Source organism: Budorcas taxicolor, chromosome 13 (genome assembly GCF_023091745.1).
Source record: "Budorcas taxicolor isolate Tak-1 chromosome 13, Takin1.1, whole genome shotgun sequence".
Classification (NCBI taxonomy): domain Eukaryota; kingdom Metazoa; phylum Chordata; class Mammalia; order Artiodactyla; family Bovidae; genus Budorcas; species Budorcas taxicolor.
In genome coordinates, this window is record NC_068922.1 from 73,837,330 (window position 1) to 73,862,031 (window position 24,702).

Genomic DNA, 24,702 nt, shown 5'->3' on the forward strand with positions numbered 1-24,702 from the left:
ATGAAATGTCCTGCTGTGAAATCTTATAAATTCCTAAAATTGTAAAATGAACTCTGTAGTTAACGATACATATGTTGTAGCCAGATGTGTGTCCTCTGGTTACACTTCTTTTTAATTTTGAAAATGATCTGGAAAAAAGATACTGCAGGGTTCAAGAAGTCAGGTGCTCTTTTATCATGTAGCAGAAAGTAATCAGCCATTACTCGGATATGAACATACCTCTCCGACGGCACAGCATCTCAGGTATCTAAACATCCTCTGTCTGCCCCAGGTGCATTCCGTCCATTTGAACATGTGACTTTTGATACCAAGGAGCCTAAGGTTCTCGTTATTCAGACGGAGATACTGAGGAACAGAAGCAGAGATATGACCTGGGGTCCAAGAGGGCTGGGGTCGCTTGTCTTGTTTTACCATCAGCATATCGTGTGTCCTGAGCAAATGGCTTTACCTCTGAGCCTCTGCTTTCTGCTTGACGGAATAGGCGAGAATCCCAGATGTTGTAGGATTGACATGATGCTTAATGGAATCATGCACCTGGAATGTCTTAAAAGAGAGTAGACCCTCGACTCACAGTGGCTTGTTTTGTGAGTAACCCACTCCGATGCACATGTGTACTTAGCCAGCTTGGTACTGAGAGTGCCCGCCATCCTCAGCAGTGCTCTATATTTGTAACTACAAGTGATAAACAAGAGTGACTGAAGGGCTGGCGGGTGTGGCGTGTGTGCACTCTAATTTACAGCTTGCAGTGCAGCAGAGTGCATGTGCACAGACTCTAAGTCAGATCGCTGGGCCCAAATCCTCTCTACAAGCTATGATCTAAGCTAATTGCTTTATTTCTTTATACCTCAGGTCCCTCCTCGGTAACCTGAGGATATGTCAACAGTTTCTCCCCCTTTCTTTAAAGATTTTTAGGATTAGATGAGTGATGTATTTCACGTGTCTAGAATAATGCTAGTTACATTAAAGAATTGAAGTTTTGCCTGGAGAAGTTACTCATTACTGTTTTTATTACTACTAGAAAGGATTTGCCTTCTAGGGAGGAGGAACATATGCCTGTTGCATCCATTGCTTCCATGGCAACCACATGGGTACATAGCACGTGTCTCATGTGACTCCTGAAGACACGGGGTTCTGAGAGGTTTAAGTCCTCAGGCTAAAAGGTAGGACAATGCAGAGCTGGTTCCCAAACTGAGGTCCTATGGCCCCATCGACAGAGAGGGAGAGAGCAGGAGGAAGTGGGTGGCCACGGTGTTCGGAGGTCTCCTGATGTCCACTCAGGGAGACCGCTCTCCTGTTGGTGAAACCAGGTGAGGGGTGACCGCTGACATGCTGTGGAGACAGATTCTGCTCCCTGTTTCCCCTCAGCTACCCTCCATTACTCATTTTTTGATGCATAAAGATGGTTATTGCCCAGGACAACATCACCTTCACCAGCTAAGCCCCTTCCTGAACCAATGTCTGGAAAAGTGCAAGTGTCCATCCACCAGAGAAGCTGTGGCAATGGTTGTAGGAAGGTGACCTGTGTCACAGTTGCCATCTGAGGTAGGGGAGGGGAATCAGGACATTGAGGTCCAGGTGAGACGACACCTGCAGGAGGCTGGAATGGAGGACCTGGTTACCACACCGCTGGTTACTGATCTGCCCTCTGATCTGCCCTCATCAACGTACTTATCGTTCATCACATGCCAGGCACTGCTCTAGGGGCTGGGATGCTCCCTGACTGTCCATATAGGACACACTGCATATCTCTAATCACGATCTGTGTTTACATGAGACCCACAGGCATCATCAAGTGAGAAGTGCTCTTACTGGGCTTTTGAGCCCTGCAGACAGATGCAGGAGGCATGGTTAGGTAGGGAGATTATGCAATAAACAAGACTGACCCAACTCCACCCATTGCCCACTCCCCTCCTCATCACCTGATCCCACCCCTCAGCCAGTATATTAAAAGGTCAGCCTGTCCGTCCTCAGCATCCTCAGGAGCCCTCCTGCAAGGCCACCAAGATGAGACGGCTCTGCCTCTCCGCAGCCCTTCTCTTCCTCCTGGTTATCCTGGTGGACAGCACCCCGCTGAATATACACCATACCCAGGATGAAGGTAGGTCCAGCCTCACCTCTCCTCTACAGCTTCTGGGAAAATGACAGAAGTCCATGGAAGGGGGCAGGGCAGGTGTGGAGTGGGTGTTGCCAAGCATTTCTAGATATCTCCTGTCATGTTGGTCAGGATTACTGTCTATTTCTTTGGTTTTGGCAGCATTGGTCTTCCTCCCATGAAAGGATATTCTCTAGTTCCGTGGTCTGCTCTCTGATTGTGGTGTGTGGGCTTCTTGTAGGAGTGGCTTCTCTGGTTGCAGAGCAAGGGCTCTAGGAATTTGGGCTCGTAAGTTTCAGTTTACCTTCTTAGTTGCCACCAGGCACGTGGAATCTTCCTGACCAGGGAGAGAACCCATGTCCCCTGCCTTAGCATGTGCCTTCTTATCTACTGGACCATCAGGGAGGACTTAAAGTGCAAAGATTTGGCTCCACTGATATGTTGAGTATCATGAGGATCTATATTACAATTTTATTGTATTATATATGTATAAACTCTACCAGATCAGGGTTCCCATTTCGGAGACTCTCTATTCCTGTTCCCTGCTATGTCCCTGAACCCCACTGTAGTGTAGTAGTAAAAGTAAATAAAGTGAAAGTTGCTCAGTTGGGTCCAACTATTTGTGACTCCATGAACTGTATAGTCCATGGAATTCTCCAGGCTGGAATCCTGGATTGGGATCCCTTTGCCTTCTCCAGAAGGTTTTCCCAACACAAGGATTGAAGCCCTGTCTCCAGCAGTGCAGGTGGTTTCTTTACCAGCTGAGCCACCAGGAAAGCCCTGCATAGTAGTAGAAAGCTTCAAATTTGTACCATCTCTTAGTTAATGGCCCAGGTCTCCTAAAACTGTTGGAGTTTCCTGCTGTTAGATGTTATGAGATGAGATGAGGCAACTCAAGGGAACGTTAAGATGTAGTAGGTGTCCAAGAAATCACAGGCATGCCTCTACTGTTAACAGTTTTCAACAACTGTCACTCCAGCACCTCTGAGGAGAAGGGAGGAAACTGAGAGTGAGATCAGTCACAGTGGCTGCTAATCCAACCAACATGCCTGCTTAGTGAACCCTAGGGAGAAATACATATGAACTGGGCTCAGAGAGCTTGTGGGTTGTTGAATACAGGAAGCTGATGTGAGGGTGCTGTGCTCACTAGGGCACAGAGGCTGGGCACAGCTCCCTCCTTCTTTGCTGGCACATCTCTTCCATTTTTCTGCCTTGAGTTCTATTTTGGGAATATAAGCAATGGTTTTCCGAAGTTTAGCCACCGGTTCTATTGAGTTGTTGAATTTGAAGATGGGGTCATGGACCCACAATCCCCCTATTTTAATTATTTGGTCACAAGCATGATTGACTTGGGACCTGATGGCTGGCATCTGAACTGAGGAGTTTTCAGCCCTCAACCTGCAGAATCTGCAGGTGCTCCATCAATTCCCATCACATGTAAATGGACTTGTTGCACACCCTGTGGGTGTTTGGGGAATTGAATGCTGTTGGGAGAGACACCACGTATTTGGTGTCAGGGGAATACCCAGAATCACTGTGCCCTGTGATTTGGGGCTCAGGGGATGCTACAAAAAGGGGGAGTAATGAATGTTTACATTGCAGCCAGAAACTGTCTGTATTTTCAGAGTTCCTGGGAGAATCAGGGAGTATATCAAATGGGTTGTAACATGCTAGTATCTTGTCCTGGCCCTGCCACCAACTTGCCTGGGGCAGGTCATCTGCAATTTTCTTCTCAAACAGGGGATGTATGTTACACGGGTTTTGAACCAGTTACCATTCACATGTATAAGGAGGTGAATGACATTTCATGCTGAATTTTGTACATTTTCCACCAATATGTGTTAATCAGAAAAAATCTGAAAAATTTACTTTATTACCTACTTTGGATAAGAAGGGATATTTGCATGTCAAATAATGAGTGTTCTATCATGAAAACTAATCAGAAAGACCTGCAATGAATGTGCTGCAGGAAATGTAAGAAGTAGCCCTCTGTAGGCTGACCAATGGATCAAGGGTGAGACTATATTAGGAAAGTGTCCAGGCCCTTTCCCATGTCCCCTTTTGACCTTTCCCTATTATCCTTATTTGTCTTCTCCCTCATCCACTGTTGACTACTGTTTTATTGGCATATTTGATCCTTACTTGCTTCATGCCCCAGTTTGCTGAAACTGTTGGAATTTCGTCTTTAATAGGTCTGGAAACAAGCCATAGAAGGGGACCCGAGAAACGTTCAGTAATAGATGTGGTTTCAGGTATCATCAATGGTGTGGCTACAGGTATGAACTTTCTGTTACTCTCGGGAGGGAAGAGGACACTGAGATTGAGATTAGGCAACACTGAATAATGATTCAATCAAAATGCCTACTTAGTGAAACCTCAGTAAGAATCCATAAATATGGGCATTCAGGGACCATTCTGGGTGGTAATACACAGCGGTGATGTGAGGGTTGTGTGTTGTCGAGGGTGTGGAGTCTCCCCACACTTCCACTTTGCTTTGCAAATCTCACTCATTTTGCTGTGCCTAGATTTATCCTTATGATAACATGACATCCCGATGTAAGTGCTCTTCATGAGTATGGTCATCATTTTACTGAGTTGTTGAAAATGGAACTTCCCAGTTTTAGACACTTTGTCAAATCAGGAGGGACTCGGCATAACGTTGCTGGCATCTGAACTGAGGACAGTTCTGAGCCCTCCAGTTGCACTATCTCTACTAACTCCCTGGATTTGCTGTCAGAATTAAATGGCCCTGTGGGGCACCCGGTGGGTGTTTGGAAGAATTGCATGTTGTTTCTTTTTTTTTTTACTTTTACTTTATTTTACTTTACAATACTGTATTGGTTTTGCCATACATTGACATGAATCCTTAAAAAATTGCAAATTGAACTGCAATATGACCCAGCAATCCCACTGCTGGGCATACACACCGAGGAAACCAGAATTGAAAGAGACACACGTACCCCAATGTTTATTGCATGGTGTTTCTTGACGCATCACAGAGTTGGTGTCAGGGAAGCCCAGACTCACCCTCCCTGTGCTTTGGAAGCTCGGGTGAATCCTGAGGACAGGGGACTAATGAAAGTAGCACGCTGCACCCAGAAGCTCTCAGCATTTATCCATATGTTCAGAGTTCCTGGCCGAATAGGATAGTGTATCAAGTGGGTTTTGACAGGCAATATCTGTTTTGGACCCTATCAGCCTCTTGCTATGTGTCTTCAAGCTAGTCATCTATAGTCCTCATCTGAACAGTAAAGAAGTGCTAAAGGAGTTCTTTCAATGTTTACCAGTAATAAAACTAAACAGCTTATTCTCTTTCATGGCCAAGTTTGGTCATTTTCCACCAGGATAGACTCATGAAAAGATTTCACTACCTGCTTCCTTAGGCTCATGGGACCAAGACTGGTACAATATTAGCAAATTCTTCAGGCTTTTTCCTTTGTCCACATTTGCCTATGATTTTATTTTCCATATTTGAAACTTGTCCTGGTTCATGGTTCAATATTTCTGAAAATTTGAAATCTGTTCTTTCATAGGTACCAAGATTATCGAGAAGGGAGCTGGTATACTAACAGGATTGGCTGAAATAATCACTAAAGCCATTAAAGGTTTGAACTTTCTGCACCTCTGGGGAGAGAGGAGGGCCCTGAGACTGAGATCAGTACCACGGGCTGACAGTTCAATACTTATGCCTGTTGAGTGAAACCTCAGCACAAATCCATAAATATTGGCTGAGAGAGCTTAGGAAGGGGAAAAAAATGGTCCTGAGGTGAGGGTGCTCTGCTCAGGAGGGCGTGGACACTCCGCCTGCTCCACTCTTCCCTTGCCCTAAAGATCTCATCCATTTCACTGTTTCTGAGTTTTCCCTTAGACATTAATTTGAAAACAGTGGTTGAGTTTTCCTGAGTTTGGTCGCTTGTTCCAGTGAGTGTTTGAGCATGGAGGCAGAGTCAGGGAAATTTCGAGTTTCAGTTACTTGGTCAGAAGCATGATAACTCGAGAACACATGGCTGGCCTCTGAAGTCAGGGCATTCTGGATACCTCAACCATTGGCCCTGACTCCACACATACGGTATCAGAAGTCAGTGGACAGTGGGCGGCCCACTGGGTGTTGGGAATTGGATGGTTGAGGGAAAAACCATATATTTAGTGCCAGGAAAACCCCAGATTCACCCTCTCCTGTGATTTGAGGGCTCAGGTGAGGCTTGCGGAAAGGTGAGTAGTAAAAATAAAATCCTGGACCTGGAAACTCTCCCTAGTTCTCTGTATTGCTGAGTTCCTAGCCAATCAATAGTGCATCAAATGGGTTGTGACATGACATTATCTTGTCCTGACCAGGCCATCCACAGTCATCTGCAGTTTCTCATCTGAACAGCAGAAACATGTACATGAGTTCTTAGAAAAGATGAATAGTTATGAATAGAAAGACTTTATTCACATGTCATGACCAGATTTGTTCATTTTTCACCACAATGTTTTTTCTGAAAATAATTCTCTACCTACTTGCTTTGGCCGAGTAAAACTATTTCTTTATCAAATAATGTTTATTCCTGTATTATTTACAGTAATCAAAAGATGTGGAATCACAGAGGAGGGCAATTTCAGGAAAAGCAAGAAACACAGCTCTTGTGGGGTAGCCTGTGGGAACAAGGCTGATACAATATAACGGAAGTCTCCAGGCCCTTTCCCTTGTTGTCTTTTGACTGTTATCTTATCCATGTTTGATCTTTTTCCTGTTTCATGGACCAGGCCTCCTGAAACTCTTGAAATTTATTCTCTTTCATAGGTCAGGTGATGATTTCCAGAATACAATTTGATAACCATACACTAGAGGAATTGCCAACACTCCAGCTTGAATACTCAACACTCAGTGAGGAGAATAAAGGTTTGTAGTTTCTGCACCTTGGGGAAAAGGGAAGGGCACTGAGGTTCTGATCAACGACCAAGCTTCAGTCAATAAGCCTATTGTTTGAAACCTCAGCAGTGCATAAATATTTCATTGTGAATTTTGTGCATGTTTCACCAAGATGTATTCATCTAAAAAAATGTCTTTAACTATTTATGTGGGAAAGAATATTTGGGTGTCAAATGATGAGTATTCCTCTTTCATAAAAAATAGAAATACCTGGGATGAATGCTCTAGAGCGAATGTTAGAAAGAGCCCTATGTAGGAACTCCTGATACCAAGGCTGAGACATTATTAGGAAAGTTTCCAGGCCCTTTCCCATGTCCCCTTTTGACTATTGTTTATTATCCATATTTATACCCTCTCTTGTTCACAGTAGACTACCATTTAATATGCATATTTCATCCTTAGTTGGTTCATGCCCCAGGCTTGCTGAAACTGTTGGAATTTCCTGTCTCTCATAGGTCTGGAGACAAGCCATAGAAGGGAACTTGAGAAGCGTTCAGTAATAGATGTGGTTACAAGTATCATCAACGGTGTGGCTACAGGTATGAACTTTCTGCAACTCTGGGGAGAGGAGAGAGCACTGAGATTGAGAACAGGCACCACTGGCCAATGATTCAATCCCAATGCCTATTTGATGAAACCTCAATAAGAATCCATAAATAAGTGATTCAGAGAGCGTTTGGGGTTGTAGCACATGGTGGTGATGTAAGGGTCCCGTGCTTTCTAGGGAGTGTAGGCTTCTCAAACTCCACTACCACCTTGCCCTGCACTTCTCACTCATCTCTCTGTGCCTGGATTCATTCTTCATGAATACAAGACATCGCTATGTGAGTGATCCTCCTTAGAATGGTCATTAGATTTACTGAGTTATTGCATATGGGGTGGGGTAATGGAACTCCCCAGTTTTAGACACTTTGTCAAATCAGGAGTGACTCAGGATAACATGGCTGGCATCTGAACAGAGGACAGTTCTGAGCCCTCAACTTGCACAATCTATGCTAACTCCCTGGATTTGCTTTCAGAATTAAATTGCCTAGTTGGACACCCAGCGAGTGTTTGGAGGAATTGCATGTTGTTTCTTGACGCATCACAGATTTGGTGTCAGGGAAACCCAGACTCACCCTCCCTGTGCTTTGGAAGCTCGGGTGAATCCTGGGGACAGGGGACTAATGAAAGTAGGACATTGCATCCTGAAGCTCTCAGCACTTATCCATATGTTCAGAATTCCTGGCTGAATAGGATAGTATATCAAGTGGGTTTTGACAGGGAATATCTATTTTGGACCCTATCAGCCTCTTGCTATGTGTCTTCAGGCTAGTCATCTATAGTCTTCATTGGAACAGTAAAGACGTGCTAAAGGAGTTCTTTGAACACTTACCAGTCATAAAACTAAACAGCTTATTCTCATTTCATGGCCAAGTTTGGTCATTTTCCACCAGGATAGATACATGAAAATTTCTCTACCTGCTTCCTTGGGCTCGTGGGATGAAGGCTGGTACAATATTAGCAAATTCTTCAGGCCTTTTCCTTTGTCCACTTTTGCCTATGATTTTATTTTCCATATTTGAAACCTGTTCTGGTTCATGGTTCAATATTTCTGAAAATTTTGAGATCTGTTCTTTCATAGGTACCAAGATTGTCGAAAAGGGAGCTGGTATACTAACAGGATTGGCTGAAATAATCACTAAAGCCATTAAAGGTTTGAACTTTCTGCACCTGTGGGGAGAGAGGAGGGCACTCACTGAGACTGAGACAGTACCACGGGCTGACAATTCAATAGTTATGTCTGTTGAGTGAAACCTCAGCACAAATCCATAAATATTGGCTGAGAGAGCTTAGGAAGGGGAAAAAATGGTCCTGAGGTGAGGGTGCTCTGCTCAGGAGGGCGTGGTGCTTTGCCTAACTCTACTTCTCCTGTGCCCTAAAGATCTCCTCCATTTCACTGTTTCTGAGTTTTTTCTGTACATTAATTTGAGAACAGTGATTAGGAGTTTCCCTGAGTTTAGTCACTTGTTTGATTGAGTGTTTGACTGTGGAGGTGGAGTCACAGAATTTTCGAGTTTCAGTCACTTGGTCAGAAGCATGATAACTCGAGAACACATGGCTGGCCTCCGAAGTCAGGGCATTCTTGATACTTCAACGTGTGGCATTGGCCCTGACTCCACAGATATGGTATCAGAAATCAATGGACAGGAGGCCTGTTGGGTGTTGGAAATTGGATGGTTGCGGGGAAAACCACATATGTGGTGTTGGGAGAAAACCCAGAGTCACCCTCTCCTGTGATTTGAGGGCTCGGGTGAGGCTTGGGGAGAGGTTACTAGTCAAAGTAAGACCCTGGACCTGGAAACTCTCCCCAGTTCTCTGTATTGTTGAGTTCCTAGCCAATCAATAGTGCATCAAATGGGTTGTGACATGACATTATCTTGTCCTGACCAGACCACCCACAGGCTTGTGTCCTGCAGCAAGTCATCTGCAGTTTCCTCATCTGAACAAGGGGAAACATGTACATGAGTCCCTAGAACAGATGATGAGTTATGAATAGAAAGACTTTATTCATGTGTCACGACCAGATTTGTCAATTTTCCACCACAAAGTTTTAATCTGAAAATAATTCTCTACCTACTTGTTTGGCCGAGTAAAAAATTTCTTTATCAAATAATCTTTATTTCTGTATTATTGACAGCAATCAAAAGATGTCAAAGCATGAAGGAGGGCAATTGCAGGGAAAGCAAGAAACCCAGCCCTTGTGCTACAGCCTGTGGGAGGAAGGCTTAATCAATATAACAAAAGTCTCCAGGCCCTTTCCCTTGTTGTCTTTTGACTGTTATTATCTTATCCATGTTTGATCTTTTTCCTGTTTCATGCACCAGGCCTCCTGAAACTCTTGAAATTTACTCTTTCATAGGTCAGGTGATGATTTCCAGAATACAATTTGATAACCATACACTAGAGGAATTGCCAACACTCCAGCTTGAATACTCAACACTCAGTGAGGAGAATAAAGGTTTGTAGTTTCTGCACCTTGGGGAAGAGGGACAGGTACTGAGATTCTGATCAATGACCAATGATTCAATCAATAAGCCTATTTCTTGAAACCTCAGCAGTGCATAAATATTTCATGGTGAAAATTGTGCATGCTTCACCAAGACGTGTTCATCTAAAATTTTTTCTTTAACTTTTTACTTAAGGCAGAAAAGAATATTTAGGTTTCAAATAATGTGTATTCCTTTTTCATTAAAAATAATGAGAAACACCTGGGATTAATGTTCTGGAGGAAATGTAAGAAAGAGTCCTGTGTAGGATGACTCCTGATACCAAAGCTGAGACATTATTTGGAAAGTTTCCACGCCCTTTTCCATGTCCCCTTTTGACTATTATTTGTTATCCATGTTTGTTCCCTCCCGTGTTCACAGTAGAGTACTATTTAATGTGCATATTTGATCCTTACTTGGTTCATGTCCCAGGCTTCCTAAAACTGTTGGAATTTCCTGTCTCTCGTAGGTGTGGAGACAAGCCACAGAAGGGGACTTGAGAAGCGTTCAGTAATAGATGTGGTTACAAGTATCATCAATGGTGTGGCTACAGGTATGTACTTTCTGCAACTCTGGGGAGAGGAGAGGGCACTGAGATTGAGAATGGGCACCACTGGCCAATGATTCAATCAAAATGCCTGTTTAATGTAACCTCAATAAGAATCCATGAATGTGGGCATTCAGAGAGCGTTTGGGGTGGTAACACATGGCGGTGATGTGAGGGTCCTGTGGTCTCTAGGGCATGGAGCCTCCCCACACCTCCACTTCCACTTTGCCTTGCACTACTCTCTCATCTCTCTGTGCCTAGATTCATCCTTCATGAAAACCTGACATTCTTATGTGAGTGGTCTTCCTGAGTATGGTCATCAGATTACTGAGTTATTGAACATGGAGTGGGGTAATGGAACTTCCCAGTTTTAGACACTCTGTCAAATCAGGAGTGACTCGGGATAACATGGCTGGCATCTGAACTGAGGACAGTTCTAATCTATACTAACTCCCTGGATTTGCTGTCAGAATTAAATGGCCTTGTTGGACACCCAGTGGTGTTTGGAGGAGTTGCATGTTGTTTCTAGAAACACCACAGATTTAGTCTCAGGGAAGCCCAGACTCAGTCTCCCAGTGCTTTGAGAGCTCAGGTGAATCCTGGGGACAGGGGAGTAATGAAGGTAGGACACTGCACCCCGAAGCTCTCAGCATTTATCCATATTTTCAGAGTTCCTAGCCGAAAAGGATAGTAGACAGGGAAGTGTCTTTTTCGGACCCATCATCCCCATGCCGTATGTCCTGAGTCAAGTCATCCGTTGTCCTCATCTGAACAGTGGATCAGTGCTAAATGAGTTCTTTGAACATTTACCAGTCATAAAAAGATTCTGCTTACTCACACTACATGGGCAAGTTTGGTCATTTTCCATCAGGATATATTCATGAAAAGATTTCTCTAGTTGCTTCCTTGAGCTCCTGGGACCAAGGCTGGTACATTATTGGCCAATTCTCTAGATCTTTTCCTTTGTCCACACTTGCCTATGATTTTACTTTCCATATTTGAAACTTGCCCTGGGTCATGGCCCAATATTCCTGAAAATTTTGAAATCTGTTCTTTCACAGGTACCAAGATTGTTGAAAAGGGAGCCGGTATACTAACAGGATTGGCTGAAATAATCACTAAAGCAATTAAAGGTTTGAACTTTCTGCACCTATGGGGAGAGAGAAGGGCCCTGAGACTGAGACAGTACCACTGGCTGACAATTCAGTTCTTATGCCTATTGAGTGAATCCTCAGCACAAATCCATAAATATTGGCTGAGACAGCTTAGGAAGGGGGAACAAATGGTCTTCAGGTGAAGGTGCTATGCTCAGGAGGGCGTGGACACTCTGCCTAACTCCACTTCTCCCGTACCCTAAAGATCTCCATTTCACTGTTTCTGAGTTTTTTTTCTGTATATTAATTTGAGAGCAGTGATTAAGAGTTTTCCTGAGATTAGTCACTTGTTTGATTGAGTTTTTGACCATGGAGGTGGAGTCACAGAATTTTCGAGTTTCAGTCACTTGGTCAGAAGCATGATGACTCAAGAACACATGGCTGGCCTCCGAAGTCAGGGCATTCTTGATACCTCAACGTGTGGTATTGGCCCTGGCTCCACAGATATGGTATCAGAAATCAATGGACAGTGGGAGGCCTGTTGGGTGTTGGGAATTGGATGGTTGGGGGGAAAACCACGTATGTGGTGTTGGGAGAAAACCCAGACTCACCCTCTCCTGTGATTTGAGGGCTCAGGTGAGGCATGCGGAGAGGTGAGTAGTGAAAGTAAGACCCTGGACCTGGAAAGTCTCCCCAGTTCTCTGTAGTGTCGCGTTCCTAGCCAATCAATAGTGTATCAAATGTGTTTTGATGTGACAGTCTTGTCTTGACCAGGCCACCCACAGGCTTGTGTCCTGCGACAAGTCATCTGCAGTTTCCTCCTCTGAGCAGGGGAAACATGTACATGAGTTCTTGGAACAGATGATGCGTCATGAATAGAACGACTTTATTCATGAGTCATGACCAGATTTGTCGATTTTCCACCACAATGTGCTAATCTGAAAAAAATTCTCTACCAACTTGCTTTGGCCAAGTAAAAATATTTGTTTATCAAATAATGTTTATTCCTGTATTATTAAGAGCAATAAAAAGATGTAGAACCACAGAGAAGGGCAACTGAAGGGAAAGCAAGAAATAATGAAAGTGTCCAAACCCTTTCCATTGTTGTCTTTTGACTATTATGGGGTCACAAAGAATCGGACACGACTGAGCGACTGAACTGAACTGAACTGATCTTATCCATGTTTGATCCTTTTCCTGTTTCATGGACCAGGCTGCCTGAAACTCTTGAGTTTTATTCTCTTTCATAGGTCAGGTGATGATTTCCAGAATACAATTTGACAACCACACACTAGAGGAATTGTCAAAACTCAGTATTGAATACTCAACACTCAGTGAGGAGAACGAAGGTTTGTAGTTTGTGCACCTCAGGGAAAAGGGAAGGGCACTGAGATTCTGATCAGTGGTTCAATCGATAAGCCTATTTCTTGAAACTTAAACAGTGCATAAAAATATCATGGTAAACTTTGTGCTTGTTGCACCTAGATATATTAATTAAAAAAAATTCTTTACTTACTTTAGGCAGGAAGGAGTATTTAGGTGTTAAATAATGAGTATTCCTCCTTCATGAAAATAATCAGAAAAACCTGGGACGAATGTTCTGGAGGGAATGTAATAAAGAGCCCTGTGTAGGTTGAATCCTGATACCAAAGCTGAGAGATTATTAGGAAACTTTCCAGGCCCTTTCCCATGTCTCCTTTTGACTATTGTTTATTTTCCTTATTTGTTCCCTCCCTTGTCCACTGTTGACTATTTTGTTTGCATATTTGATCCTTACTTGGTTCATGTAACAGGCTTCTTGAATCTGTTGCAATTTCCTGTCTTTCATAGGTGTGGAGACAAGCCACAGAAGGGGACTTGAGAAGCGTTCAGTAATAGATGTGGTTACAAGTATCATCAACGGTGTGGATACAGGTGTGAACTTTCTGCAACTCTGGGGAGAGGAGAGGGCACTAGATTGAGAACAGGCACCACTGGCCCATGATTCAATCAAAGTGCCTGTTTAGTGAAATCTCAATGAAATCTATTAATATGGGCATTCAGAGAGCATTTGGGATGTAACGCATGATGTGATGTGAGGGTCCTGTTTGGTCTAGGACGTGGAGCCTCCCCACACCTCCACTTCCACTTTGCCCTGCACTTGTCACTCATTTTGCTGTGCGTAGGTTTATCCTTTATGATAGCGTGACATCCATGTGGAGTGGTCATCCTCGGTATGGTCATCAGATTTACTGAGTTATTGAACATGGAGTGGGGTCATGGAACTTCCCAGTTTTAGACACTTGGTCAAATCAGGAGTGACTCAGAATAACATGACTGGCATCTGAAGTGAGGACAGTTTTGAGCCCTCAACTTGCACAATCTATACTAACTCCCTGGATTTGCTGTCAGAATTAAATGGCCCTGTGGAGCACCCAGGGGGTGTTTGGAGGAATTGCATGTTGTTTCTAGAGACACCACAGATTTGGTGTCAGGGAAGCCCAGACTCACTATCCCTGTGCTTTGGGAGCTCAGGTGAATCCTGGGGACAGGGGACTAATGAAAGTAGGACACTGCACCCCGAAGCGCTCAGCATTTATCGATATTTTCAGAGTTCCTGACAGACGAAGATAATATATCAAGTGGGTTTTGACAGGGAAGTATCTTGTTCAGACTGTATCACCCTCATGCCATGTGTCCTCAGGCAAGTCATCTATAGTCCTCATCTGAACAGTAGATAAGTGCTAAATGAGTTCTTTGAACATTTACCAGTCATAAAAATAAACAGTTTATTTGCATTTCATGACCACATTTGGTCATTTTCCACCAGGAGAGATTTAAAAAGATTTCTCTAGCTGCTTCCTTGAGCTCCTGGGACCAAGGGTGGTACATTATTAGCCAATTCATGAGGCCTTTTCCTTTGTCCACATTTGCCTATGATTTTATTTTCAAATTTGAAATTTATCCTGGTTCATGGTCCAAGATTTCTGAATATTTTGAAATCTGTTCTTTCATAGGTACCAAGATTGTCGAAAAGGGAGCCGGTATACTAACAGGATTGGCTGAAATAATCACTAAAGCAATTAAAGGTTTGAAATTTCTGCACCTCTGGGGAGAGAGGAGGGCACTCACTGAGACTGAGATCAGCACCACCGGCTGACAATTCAATACTTACGCCTGTTGAGTGAACCCTCAGCACAAATCCGTAAATGTTGGCTGAGAGAGCTTAGGAAAGGGGAATAAATGGTCCTGAGGTAAGGGTGCTCTGCTCAGGAGAGCGCGGACGCTCCGCCTAACTCCACTCCTCCCATGCCCTGAAGATCTCCCCAATTTCACTCTTTCTGATTTTGCCCGGTACCTTAATGTGAAGATAGTGAGTAAGCGATTTCCTGAGTTTGGTCACTGGGTCGACTGAGTTTTTGAGCATGAAATTGGCGTCATGGCAAGTTCAACTTTCAGTCACTTGGCAGAAGCATGATAACATGAGACCACATGACTAGCATCTGAAGTGAGAACAGTCTTGATAACTCAACTTGTGGCATTGGCACACACTCCACAGATAAGGTATCAGAAGAAAATTGACAGTGGTCTGCCCCTTGACTGTTGGGACTCAGATGGTTGGTGGAAAAACCACATATTTGGTGTCAGGAAAAAACCCAGACTCACACTGCCATATGATTTGAGGGCCCGTGTGAGGCTTGGGGAGAGGTGAGTAGAGAAAGTGAGACCCAGGACCTGGACACTATCACCAGTTTTCTGTATTTTTGAGTTCCTAGCCAATCAATAGTGTATCAGAGGGGTTGTGGCATGACAGTATCTTGTCCTGACCAGGCCACACACATGCTTGTGTCCTGGGGAAAGTCATCTTCAGGTTCCTCATCTGAACAGGGGAAACATGTTACCTGAGTTCTTTGAATAGAGGACGAGTTATGAACAGCAAGACTCTATTCACGTGTCATGACCAGATATGTGTTACTCTGAAAGAAGTTCTCTGCCTAATTGCTCTGGCCCAGTAAAAATATTTCTTTATCAAATAATATTTACTCCTGTATTATTAAAAGAAATCAAAAGACGTTGAACCATGGAAGAGGGCAATGGCAGGGGACCAAGCAACAGCACTTGTGAAGGAGGATGTGGGATGAAAGCAGAGAAAACTACAAAAGTCTCCGGGCCCTTTCCCTGTTGTCTTTTGACTGTTATTATCTTTCCCGTGTTTGATCCTTTTCCTGTTTCATGAAGCAGGCCTCCTGAAACTCTTGAAATTTACTCTGTTTCATAGGTCAGGTGATGATTTCCGGAATACAATTTGATAACCATACACTAGAGGAATACCAAACACTCAAGATTGAATACTCAACACTCAATGAGGAGAATAAAGGTTTGTAGTTTCTGCCCCTCGGGGAAGAAGGACAGGCACTGAGATTCAGATCAATGACCAAACACCAATGCTTCGATCAATAAGCCTGTTTCTTGAAACCTCAACAGTGCATAAATATTTGGGTTCAGAGAGCTTTCTAGGTGGTGAATATGATTGTGAGGATGCTGTGCTGACAAGGGAATGGAATCTACACACACACACAACACACACACACACACACACACATCCCTTTGCCCTACACGTATCCTCCATTTCACTCTTTGTGAATGTTTCATGTATATTCATCTAAGAACAGCAAGTAAGTATTTTCCTCAGTTTGGTCATAAGTAACCATCAGTTATTGAAGATGGAGGTGAGGTCATGGACTTCCCCATTTTATCCATTTGGTCATAAGCCAAAGTAAGTGGGGGCCACGCGTCTGGCACTAAATTGAGGACAGTCTTGAGCACTTAAAGTGTGGGGTCTGCACAGACTGCATGGATTTCATATCAGGCAAATAAATGGGGGACGCCCAGTGGGTGAAGGGGAATTGGTTGATGGTAGAGACATTGTGTTAGGAGAAACCCAGGCTTACTCTGGCCCATGATTAGGAGCTATTGTTACCTTGGGTACACGGAAGTGATGAACATAGGACACTGACTCGAGATATTCTACAAGAGAACTATATTTTCCAAATTCCTGGTAGAATCAGGTATTGTATCAGATAGGTTGTGACATCATAGCAATTTGTCCTGACTCTACCACCCACATGCTCTGTTCCTGGGAAAGTTATCTGCAGTTTCCTCATCTGAAGAGGGAAAATGAGTTACATGCATCCTTTGAACAGGTTACCAGTCATGAATACAAAGAATTTATGCCCTGCCGCCTTAGTGTCTACAGCACCGGAGAGTTTAGTTTCCTGACAAGGGATTGAACATATGACTCCAGTACTGGAAGCCAGATTCTTAACCACTGGACAGCCTTGGATGCCTTATAGATGTTTTAAGGCTATTCAGGCACGGTACCAAACCTCCTTAGAGGACTTCATGAGGAGATATACGTTTGTACCTGATTACTATATCATGTCACCCCTGGCAACATTCATGATTCTGTCCCAGAAAGGAGGTTTTCAAATGGTCTTTTCAATCTGGCATTCCTCCACAACCTTAACATTCTCTATGGCAAACAAACTGGGGGTTCTAGTTGTTGTTCTTTTATGGAGCTTGATGACCATCCTCATAACTGAGCCATTGCTCCTCTCCTTCCAGCAGCTTCTAAGCCTGCCCTCTGCCTGGAGCCTAAAGTAACAGGTGGCTGCAATGCCACGATGACCAGGTACTTCTACAATGCCCAGACTGGCCTCTGTGAGCAGTTTGTGTACGGTGGCTGTGAAGGGAATGGAAACAACTTTGAAAAGTTAGAGGACTGCATGAAGACCTGCTGTCAAGAGGCAGGGTCCCTGTGGTAAGACAGGGGCAGGGCACAGGGGGAGGGGAAGGGCTGGGGAAAGGGGCCAGAGCTCAGGGAACTATACACCATTCACCCTGCATGGTGTCTTCCTCCTCGCTGCTGCCAGGAGGAGAGGTTGCAGTGTCCTGTGAAAGCCACACTGAGCGAGTTCTCCGGGGAGAGGATGGCAGAAGGTCAACCCCTGATGCCTCTTTGTGATCATCTCAACCTGAATACATGCTCCTCTTTCTCAGTTGGGAACACTGACTCATCCACCCTCCAGGGCCGGTCTGCAGTGCTTCTATATATCCTGCATAGGCTTGGAAAATTCTCTTCCTCCTTGTTTGTTATTCGAAATGTGGTTCCATATTTTTTTGAAAATATTGGATCTATGAAGTTGATCATTGTCCAGGTCTGGGCCTACACTGATGGCACTCAACAAGTCCCTTTCTTTTTTCAGAGGACATGCGAAGAGTGGATTCAGAAATTCTGAAGTCCGAGGAGGACCCTTGCAGGGCTGGGCTGTGGCTGCGTCTGAACCTCTTCAGCCTCCTCACAGTCCTTCTCTCCCCTACCATCCTTAGCAGAGCCTGCCTTTTCCTTTCCTCCATTGGTCAACATGTCTAATTCTGTCTCATCCAGCTGGTTCTCAGCACCATGAGAGCATGTTTTCCCTTTACTCTTAGCTCTTCACACAGGACCCGACACCAATGAGACAGTTCATAATTATTTGAGGAAGGAAGGAAGGAATGTAGGAGCACATTCCTCATGACCAGAGTAACAGCAGAGCCTGCGGTGTCACACAGGACTTTTGTTTTCACCCCCATCCTCAAGGCATCTTCACCTTCATCCCCATTCCCTCCATCACTATTCTCCTTGAGGGTGTCCAAGGTTCAATTTCCATCATCCAGTTCTCAACATCAGTAATGAAAGAAGAGTTTGGTTTAAATAAGCCCCTTTCCTACACAACGATGTTGCAGTTTTCATTCCTGTAGCTTCAAACACTATGGTTCATATTTCAATAAATATATATTCACAATTAAACTGACTGGAGTGGAGTCTGTTGTTTATAATCACAAACAGGGTCCATGGAAATGGTGGTCCTTCTAACTGTTTTGGAGACAGTGGGCACCTCCTGTTCCCCTTTCCAGAGACTGTGCCCTACTGGATATAGGAAAACCCATTGGACCATCATTGACTCCTTAATAGCAGCACAAGCTGCAGAGAATCCTGAAAGATACACACATCAACGTGACAGCTTTTCTTCGTTACTTGTAAATTCACTCAAACGGTGGGGGAGGGGGGTGTACAGGTTGCTAAGACCTCAATGTTTATTCTTACCATCTCCTACTTGACCACGTGCAATTTACCTTGATTCACAAACCTAACATTACAGGTTTTTATGCAGGACTATTCTGCAGCATCAGATTTTACTTTCATCACCAGACACATCCACAACTGAGCATCGTTTCCGCTCATTCTTTCTGAGGCTATTAGTAGAAGGCGATGGCAGCCCACTCCAGTACTCTTGCCTGGAAAATCCCATGGACGGAGGAACCTGGTGGGCTGCAGTCCATGGGGTCGCTAGGAGTAGGACACGACTGAGCGACTTCATTATCACTTCTCACTTTCATGCATTGGAGAAGGAAATGGCAACCCACTCCAGTGTTCTTGCCTGGAGAATCCCAGGAATAGGGGAGCCTGGTAGGCTGCCGTCTATGGGGTCGCACAGAGTCGGACACAACTGAAGTGACTTAGCAGTTCTTCCCCAGTAGCATATTGGACAGCTTCCGACCTGGTGGGTTCATCTTTCGGGATCATTTCTTTTTGTCCTTTAATACAGTTCATGAGGTTCTCATAGCAAGTGTACTGTGGTAGTACACCATTCCCTGCTCCAGTGGATCATGTTTTGTCAGAATTCGTCAATATGACCTGTCCATCTTATGTGGTCCTACACGGTATGGCTCACAGATTCATCAAGTTACACAAGCCCCTTTGCCACAACAAGGCAGTGATCCATGAAGAGGAGTAACGCTATAATATATGTTATTTAATTTTTAATATTTGTTAGTTTATAACAGTGTAATGAAAATGACTTGATATTAATGAAAAGAGTTTGGCTTCAGTAACTCACTGTGTTTTGTGATCTTGGGCAAGTCATTTTAACTCCCTGAGATACAGGTTCTTTTTTAATAAAAAGAGGAAGGTGATATCTACATTAAAAATGCCCAGATTTGGGTACTTTGAGAACCATGGTGAACACTGTACCAGCACAGATTAAAACAAATTGTCGAGAAACACAGTGTTTAATTTTCCTCTGCTCTTGACTGCTCTTTAAATGTGCCGTCTACTGTGTTAAAGACAGGGGGAAATAACACTGACTGTAGTGGTGTCATCTTCTAGAATTTCACCCTCAAGAAACGGCCCCAGTGCTAGAGTGGAGTCATCGTCCCAATTCCAATTCGGTCTCCTTCTTCCTCAGAGGTAGCCGAAAGCCCTCTTGGTTCAGTGATTGATCTTACTCTAGTTCAGCCCCTTTCCCACCCCTCCTTGTCTTTATTTGACTCTCTCGACAATGTAGTTAAGTGTGAATTATCATAATAACTCATTATTATTATTTCAAAGGATTTTAACTTTGCAGGGGAAGAGTTGTGGTGGGGTTGGATGGGTAGTAGGTTATCTCCCAAGGTCCCTGAGATCCACTTGAGCCCCGAGGTCCACTCTGGCAGGTAGCTCTCCTACTGGCAAAACCAGGGAGGGACAGTGGGTGGTCATGGTCTGGAGACGTGTTTATGTCTCTGCTTCCCTTCTGCCCACTCCCTTTGCTTTATTTCTACCCAGAATATCAGGGTTTGTGTCCTAAATGGAGATGCTCTTTCCCCAGCTCAACAACTGCCTGGGCCAGTGACAGTTAAAGAGCTTGTGTGTTCCAGTAGATATTCTGCCACAATGGTTTCAGGAGAGTTACCAGTGTCATACCTTCTTGTGAAGTAAGTGGGGCTAATGTGAGAGGGGGTGCATTGACACGTAGATATGAAGCCCCGTGAATGAGGCTGTAAAGGAGGACCTGGGCTAACACACGGCTGGTCACCTAGCAGTCCTTTAGTCTGCTGTCATCCACCCTTGCACCATCCATAACATGCCGTGCATGGCTCTGGCTGCTGGGATGCTCCTGTGTGACCATATTGGACAAATTTCCACCTGTAGCATCACATTCTGTGTTTTCACAAGACCACTGAAATAGTCAAGTTTGAGGACTGAAATCACTGGTCATTTTCCCTGAGCAGACAGAACCTGGACAGAGGAGCCTGGCATGCTACAGTCCATGGGGTCTCAAGCAGTCAGACCACACTGAATGACTGAGCAGGCACACAGGCAGAAGCAGGAAATGGAAGGTGGGGAGATTACCCATTGTACATCTGATGCCAAATCCTCCTTTTCCTCACTCCCCTCCTTCTCATCTGCTCTTACCCATCAGCTGGGGTGTAAACTGATCTGTCAGCAGCTGTCTTTCTATAGATGCCCTTCTTGCAAGGCCAAAAACATGAACGGATTCTGCATTTCTGCAGCTTTGCTCATCCTCCTGGAAACAGAAGTGGCTGACATTTCAGGGGGTAAAACCAGCAAGAGGCCCAGTGTACAGCCTAGCTCACCTCTCTTTTCAGATTGGAGGGAAAGGAGTTGAGTCCATGGAAGGGGTGGGAAGAGGGGCGTGGTGGATGCTGCCAGCCTTCTCTGGATTTCTTCTGGAAAGTGAGCAGCTGAACTCCATGGACATTTCTTAACTCTCCAAAAGTATCATTACATGTTCTGCTTTTAATAAAAATATTCCACTCATTCTACACTTCATGTCTGAGACTGTCTATTCCTATTCTCTACCTGGTCCCTAAACCCCACTTTAGAGTAGTAAAAACATCCATATTTGATCCTTGTCCTTGTTCATGCCCCAGGACTCTGGAGACTCTTGGAATTCATTGGCTTTCTCTAAGTAATGAATTCTGTGAAGGATCAGGCCTTAGATAGCATCTGTGTACACCTGGACTCCAGAATATGCCATCAGATGATTAGGGAGTTAGAATTATCAGTCCCTAGTTTCACTTTCATGCATTGGAGAAGCAAATGGCAACCCACTCCAGTACTCTTGCCTGGAGAATCCCAGAGACAGAGGAGCCTAGTGGGCTGCCATCTATGGGGTTGCACAGAGTCGGACATGACTGAAGCGACTTAGCAGCAGCAGCAGCAGTCCCTCTGGGGAAGAGAGAGTGGATACTGAGATTTCATAAAGAATCAAATTGACTACCTCAAACTCACAATTAAAACCCATGAACACTGTATTCAGAAAGCTACAGAGGGTTGATAACATCAAATGTTTGCAAGGGAGGAGTGTCTTGAGATGGCATGGAGGCTCGGCATTTCCTATTCCCTCTCTGCTTTATGCTTCTCCTCCTTTTTGCTGTCTTGCAGTTTTATCCTTTAAAATAACAAGCGACCATAATTAAAGGTCCCCAGTGCTGTGAGTGGTTCTGATAACTAGTTCAACATGAGAGTTGGGTTAAGGAATCTCTGAATATACACTGAGTTGGTCACACGTGTAAGAGATCACAGACTTGTGAAAAACACTTGAATCGTGTGCTGTCTTCAGGAATGGAACACTCACCCTGTGGTTTCTGGGTCACTTCTGCAGATTTTGTGTCAGAAGTAAATAGACTGCTGGATGCCCAGTGATAATGGGGGAACTGTTCGCTGTTGGCAGAGACCCCACATGTTTGGTGTGAGGGACAGACTTACTCTTTTCCTCCATTTGTATCTGGGGTGAGGTTCAAGGACAGAGGGTTATACTATGTTGAACAGGGCTCTCAGAAGCCTTCAGTAGTTCTCTACATTTTCAGAATTCCTTTCAGAATCAGGGACCTGATTAAATGAGTTGTGACAGATTGCATCTTGTCCTCATCCTACTGCCTACATGCTGTGTATCCTGGGACTTTCCCATCTACAGCTTTTTCATGAGATCGGGGCACCATGTTTCTAGAGATTTTTGAAAGGATTGTTAACCATAAGTGCAAAGAATTTACACCTTTAAGATCAGTGGTGTCTATTTTCCACCAACACATTTTAGTCTAAAAGACTTGCTGACCTATTTACATTTCTCCATGACTTTTCAAAAAAAAAAAATGTGTCAAATACTGATCATTTCTCTGTGATAAAATTAATCAGAGAGTTGAGTGACAGCTGAGGGTCTTCTCTTCAGAGGTAACTGCAGGCAAACAAGAAACGAAGTACTTTGTTGAGTTTGCTCTTGGGGCCAAGACTGCTTTTCCCAGGCTCATATGATATTAATCGACTCAATGCCCTTCCCCTTGCCCTCCTATCAGAGTATATTTTAATTTCCTGTAATGATATAAATGACTGTTATATTCATAATTATATAGACAGGCCTCACCTTCATAGCAACTAACAGGAATTTTACTCTATACACTCTTCAATGATGGTTCACTTGGCATGAGTATGAAATAGGAGAATCATTTATTTGAGAGATATTTGTCTAAATATATCTTTCTGATTCTGAGAGCATATTTTTTTTTGAGTAGGGAAACAGCTCTAAACAATATATAGTAAAATAATATAGACACAGTCCCTTGGACTGCAAGGAGATCCAACCAGTTCATCCTAAAGGAGATCAGTCCTGGGTGTTCATTGGAAGCACTGATGTTGAAGCTGAAACTCCAATACTTTGGCCAACTGATGCAAAGAGCTGACTCATTTGAAAAGACCCTGCTGCTGGGAAAGATTGAGGGCTGGAAGAGAAGGTCACGACAGAGGATGAGATGGTTGGATGGCATCACCAACTCAATGGACATGGGTTTGGGTGGACTCTGGGTGTTGGTGGTGGACAGGGAGGCCTGGCGTCCTGTGGTTCATGGTGTTGCCAAGAATTGGATGACTGAGTGACTGGGCTGAACTGAACTGAAGATCTGATGCTTTTGAACTGTGGTGTTGGAGAAGACTCTTGAGAGTCCCTTGGACTGCAAGGATGCAACCAGTAAATTTCACAGGAAATCAGTCCTGAATATTCACTGGAAGGACTGATGTTGAAACTGAAACCCCAATACTTTGGCCACCTGATGCGAAGAGCTGACTCTTTGGAAAAGACCCTGATGCTGGGAAAGATTGAGGGCAGGATAAGGGGACGACAGAGGATGAGATGGTTAGATAGCATCACCGACTCAATGGAGATGAGTTTGAACAAGCTCTGGGAGTTGGTGATGGCCAGGGAGGCCTGGCGTGCTACAGTCCCTGGGGTCGCAAAGAGTTGGACAGGACAGTGACTGGACAGTGGAACTGAACTAAGTCACTCTGTGCTCCAGGGAATCTGGTGGGACAGATCTGTAGATAGTTGGATGTTTTTAGGAACAGATTGCATGATCTCAATCCTTGCATCTCCTCATTCTAGAACACTAAATCCCTTCATGGTGACATCAAATCCTCATAACTAACAAAAAATATATTTTGTAAAATGAGCTTTTCATGGTATTGAACTCCGCCTTCACCAAAACATTATATATTGACCTTCCCTCACTGTCGCTTTGGAGCAGTCTCTCAGAGCTCCCTAAGATGCTCCCAGGCTGCAGTCGTCATTATGCCCCTAATAAAACTTAACTCGCAACTCTCAGGTTGTACATCTTTTATGGTCGACAGCATCAGGCAGCCCACAGGTACGGGGGAAGGGCAGGAAACGAGGTGGGGCTCAGGAGGTTACACACTCCTCAAAACCGCCCAAAGTGACTGTTTTCCTCGCTGCCTCCCGGGGAAAATGGCTACAGTGTCCTTGGAAATCATGGGTTGAGCATCTTCCAGGAGCCAGCTTGACGAAAGGTCAGCCCTAGAAGCACCATCCTGATCATCTGAGCTTACTCTCATGCTCCCCTTTCTAGATGGGAAGAGTAAGTCAGCACCCCACAGAGCAGGTCGGTAGTGCTACTGAGTCCCCCACCTTGACTTCAAAAATTCACTTCCTTCTTGGTGGTCATCGTGATCCTGAGCATGGTTGTTGCTTCTTTCTCGGAAGGTCTAGGTCCTGTCCAGGTACACAGTGCCCAGGAGTGGGGCTTCAGAGATTCAACCAGCAAGGTCATCTCCTTTTGCAGAGGCCATGGGAACTAGGCTCCCCCAAGAAACTGAAGTCCAAGGGGCACCCAGTCAAGCTGAGCTCTGGCTGCTTGTGATAATATTAGCCTCTCCATCT

General features: G+C 44.4%; 1 protein-coding gene across 1 annotated transcript in view; it reads left to right on the top strand.

Moving 5' to 3' along the window:
- The window catches only part of LOC128058095 (trophoblast Kunitz domain protein 1-like), a 62,468-nt gene extending 44,990 nt beyond the window's left edge, over positions 1–17,478 (top strand). Inside the window, 15 exon segments of the mRNA XM_052650457.1 lie at positions 4,285–4,368; positions 5,626–5,697; positions 6,876–6,974; positions 7,460–7,512; positions 7,514–7,543; positions 8,629–8,659; positions 8,662–8,700; positions 9,907–10,005; positions 10,503–10,586; positions 11,642–11,713; positions 12,925–13,023; positions 13,505–13,588; positions 14,671–14,742; positions 15,933–16,031; positions 17,282–17,478. Of these exon segments, the coding sequence (XP_052506417.1) occupies positions 4,285–4,368; positions 5,626–5,697; positions 6,876–6,974; positions 7,460–7,512; positions 7,514–7,543; positions 8,629–8,659; positions 8,662–8,700; positions 9,907–10,005; positions 10,503–10,586; positions 11,642–11,713; positions 12,925–13,023; positions 13,505–13,588; positions 14,671–14,742; positions 15,933–16,031; positions 17,282–17,478 (1,214 nt within the window).
- Positions 17,479–24,702: the final 7,224 nt, after the last annotated feature.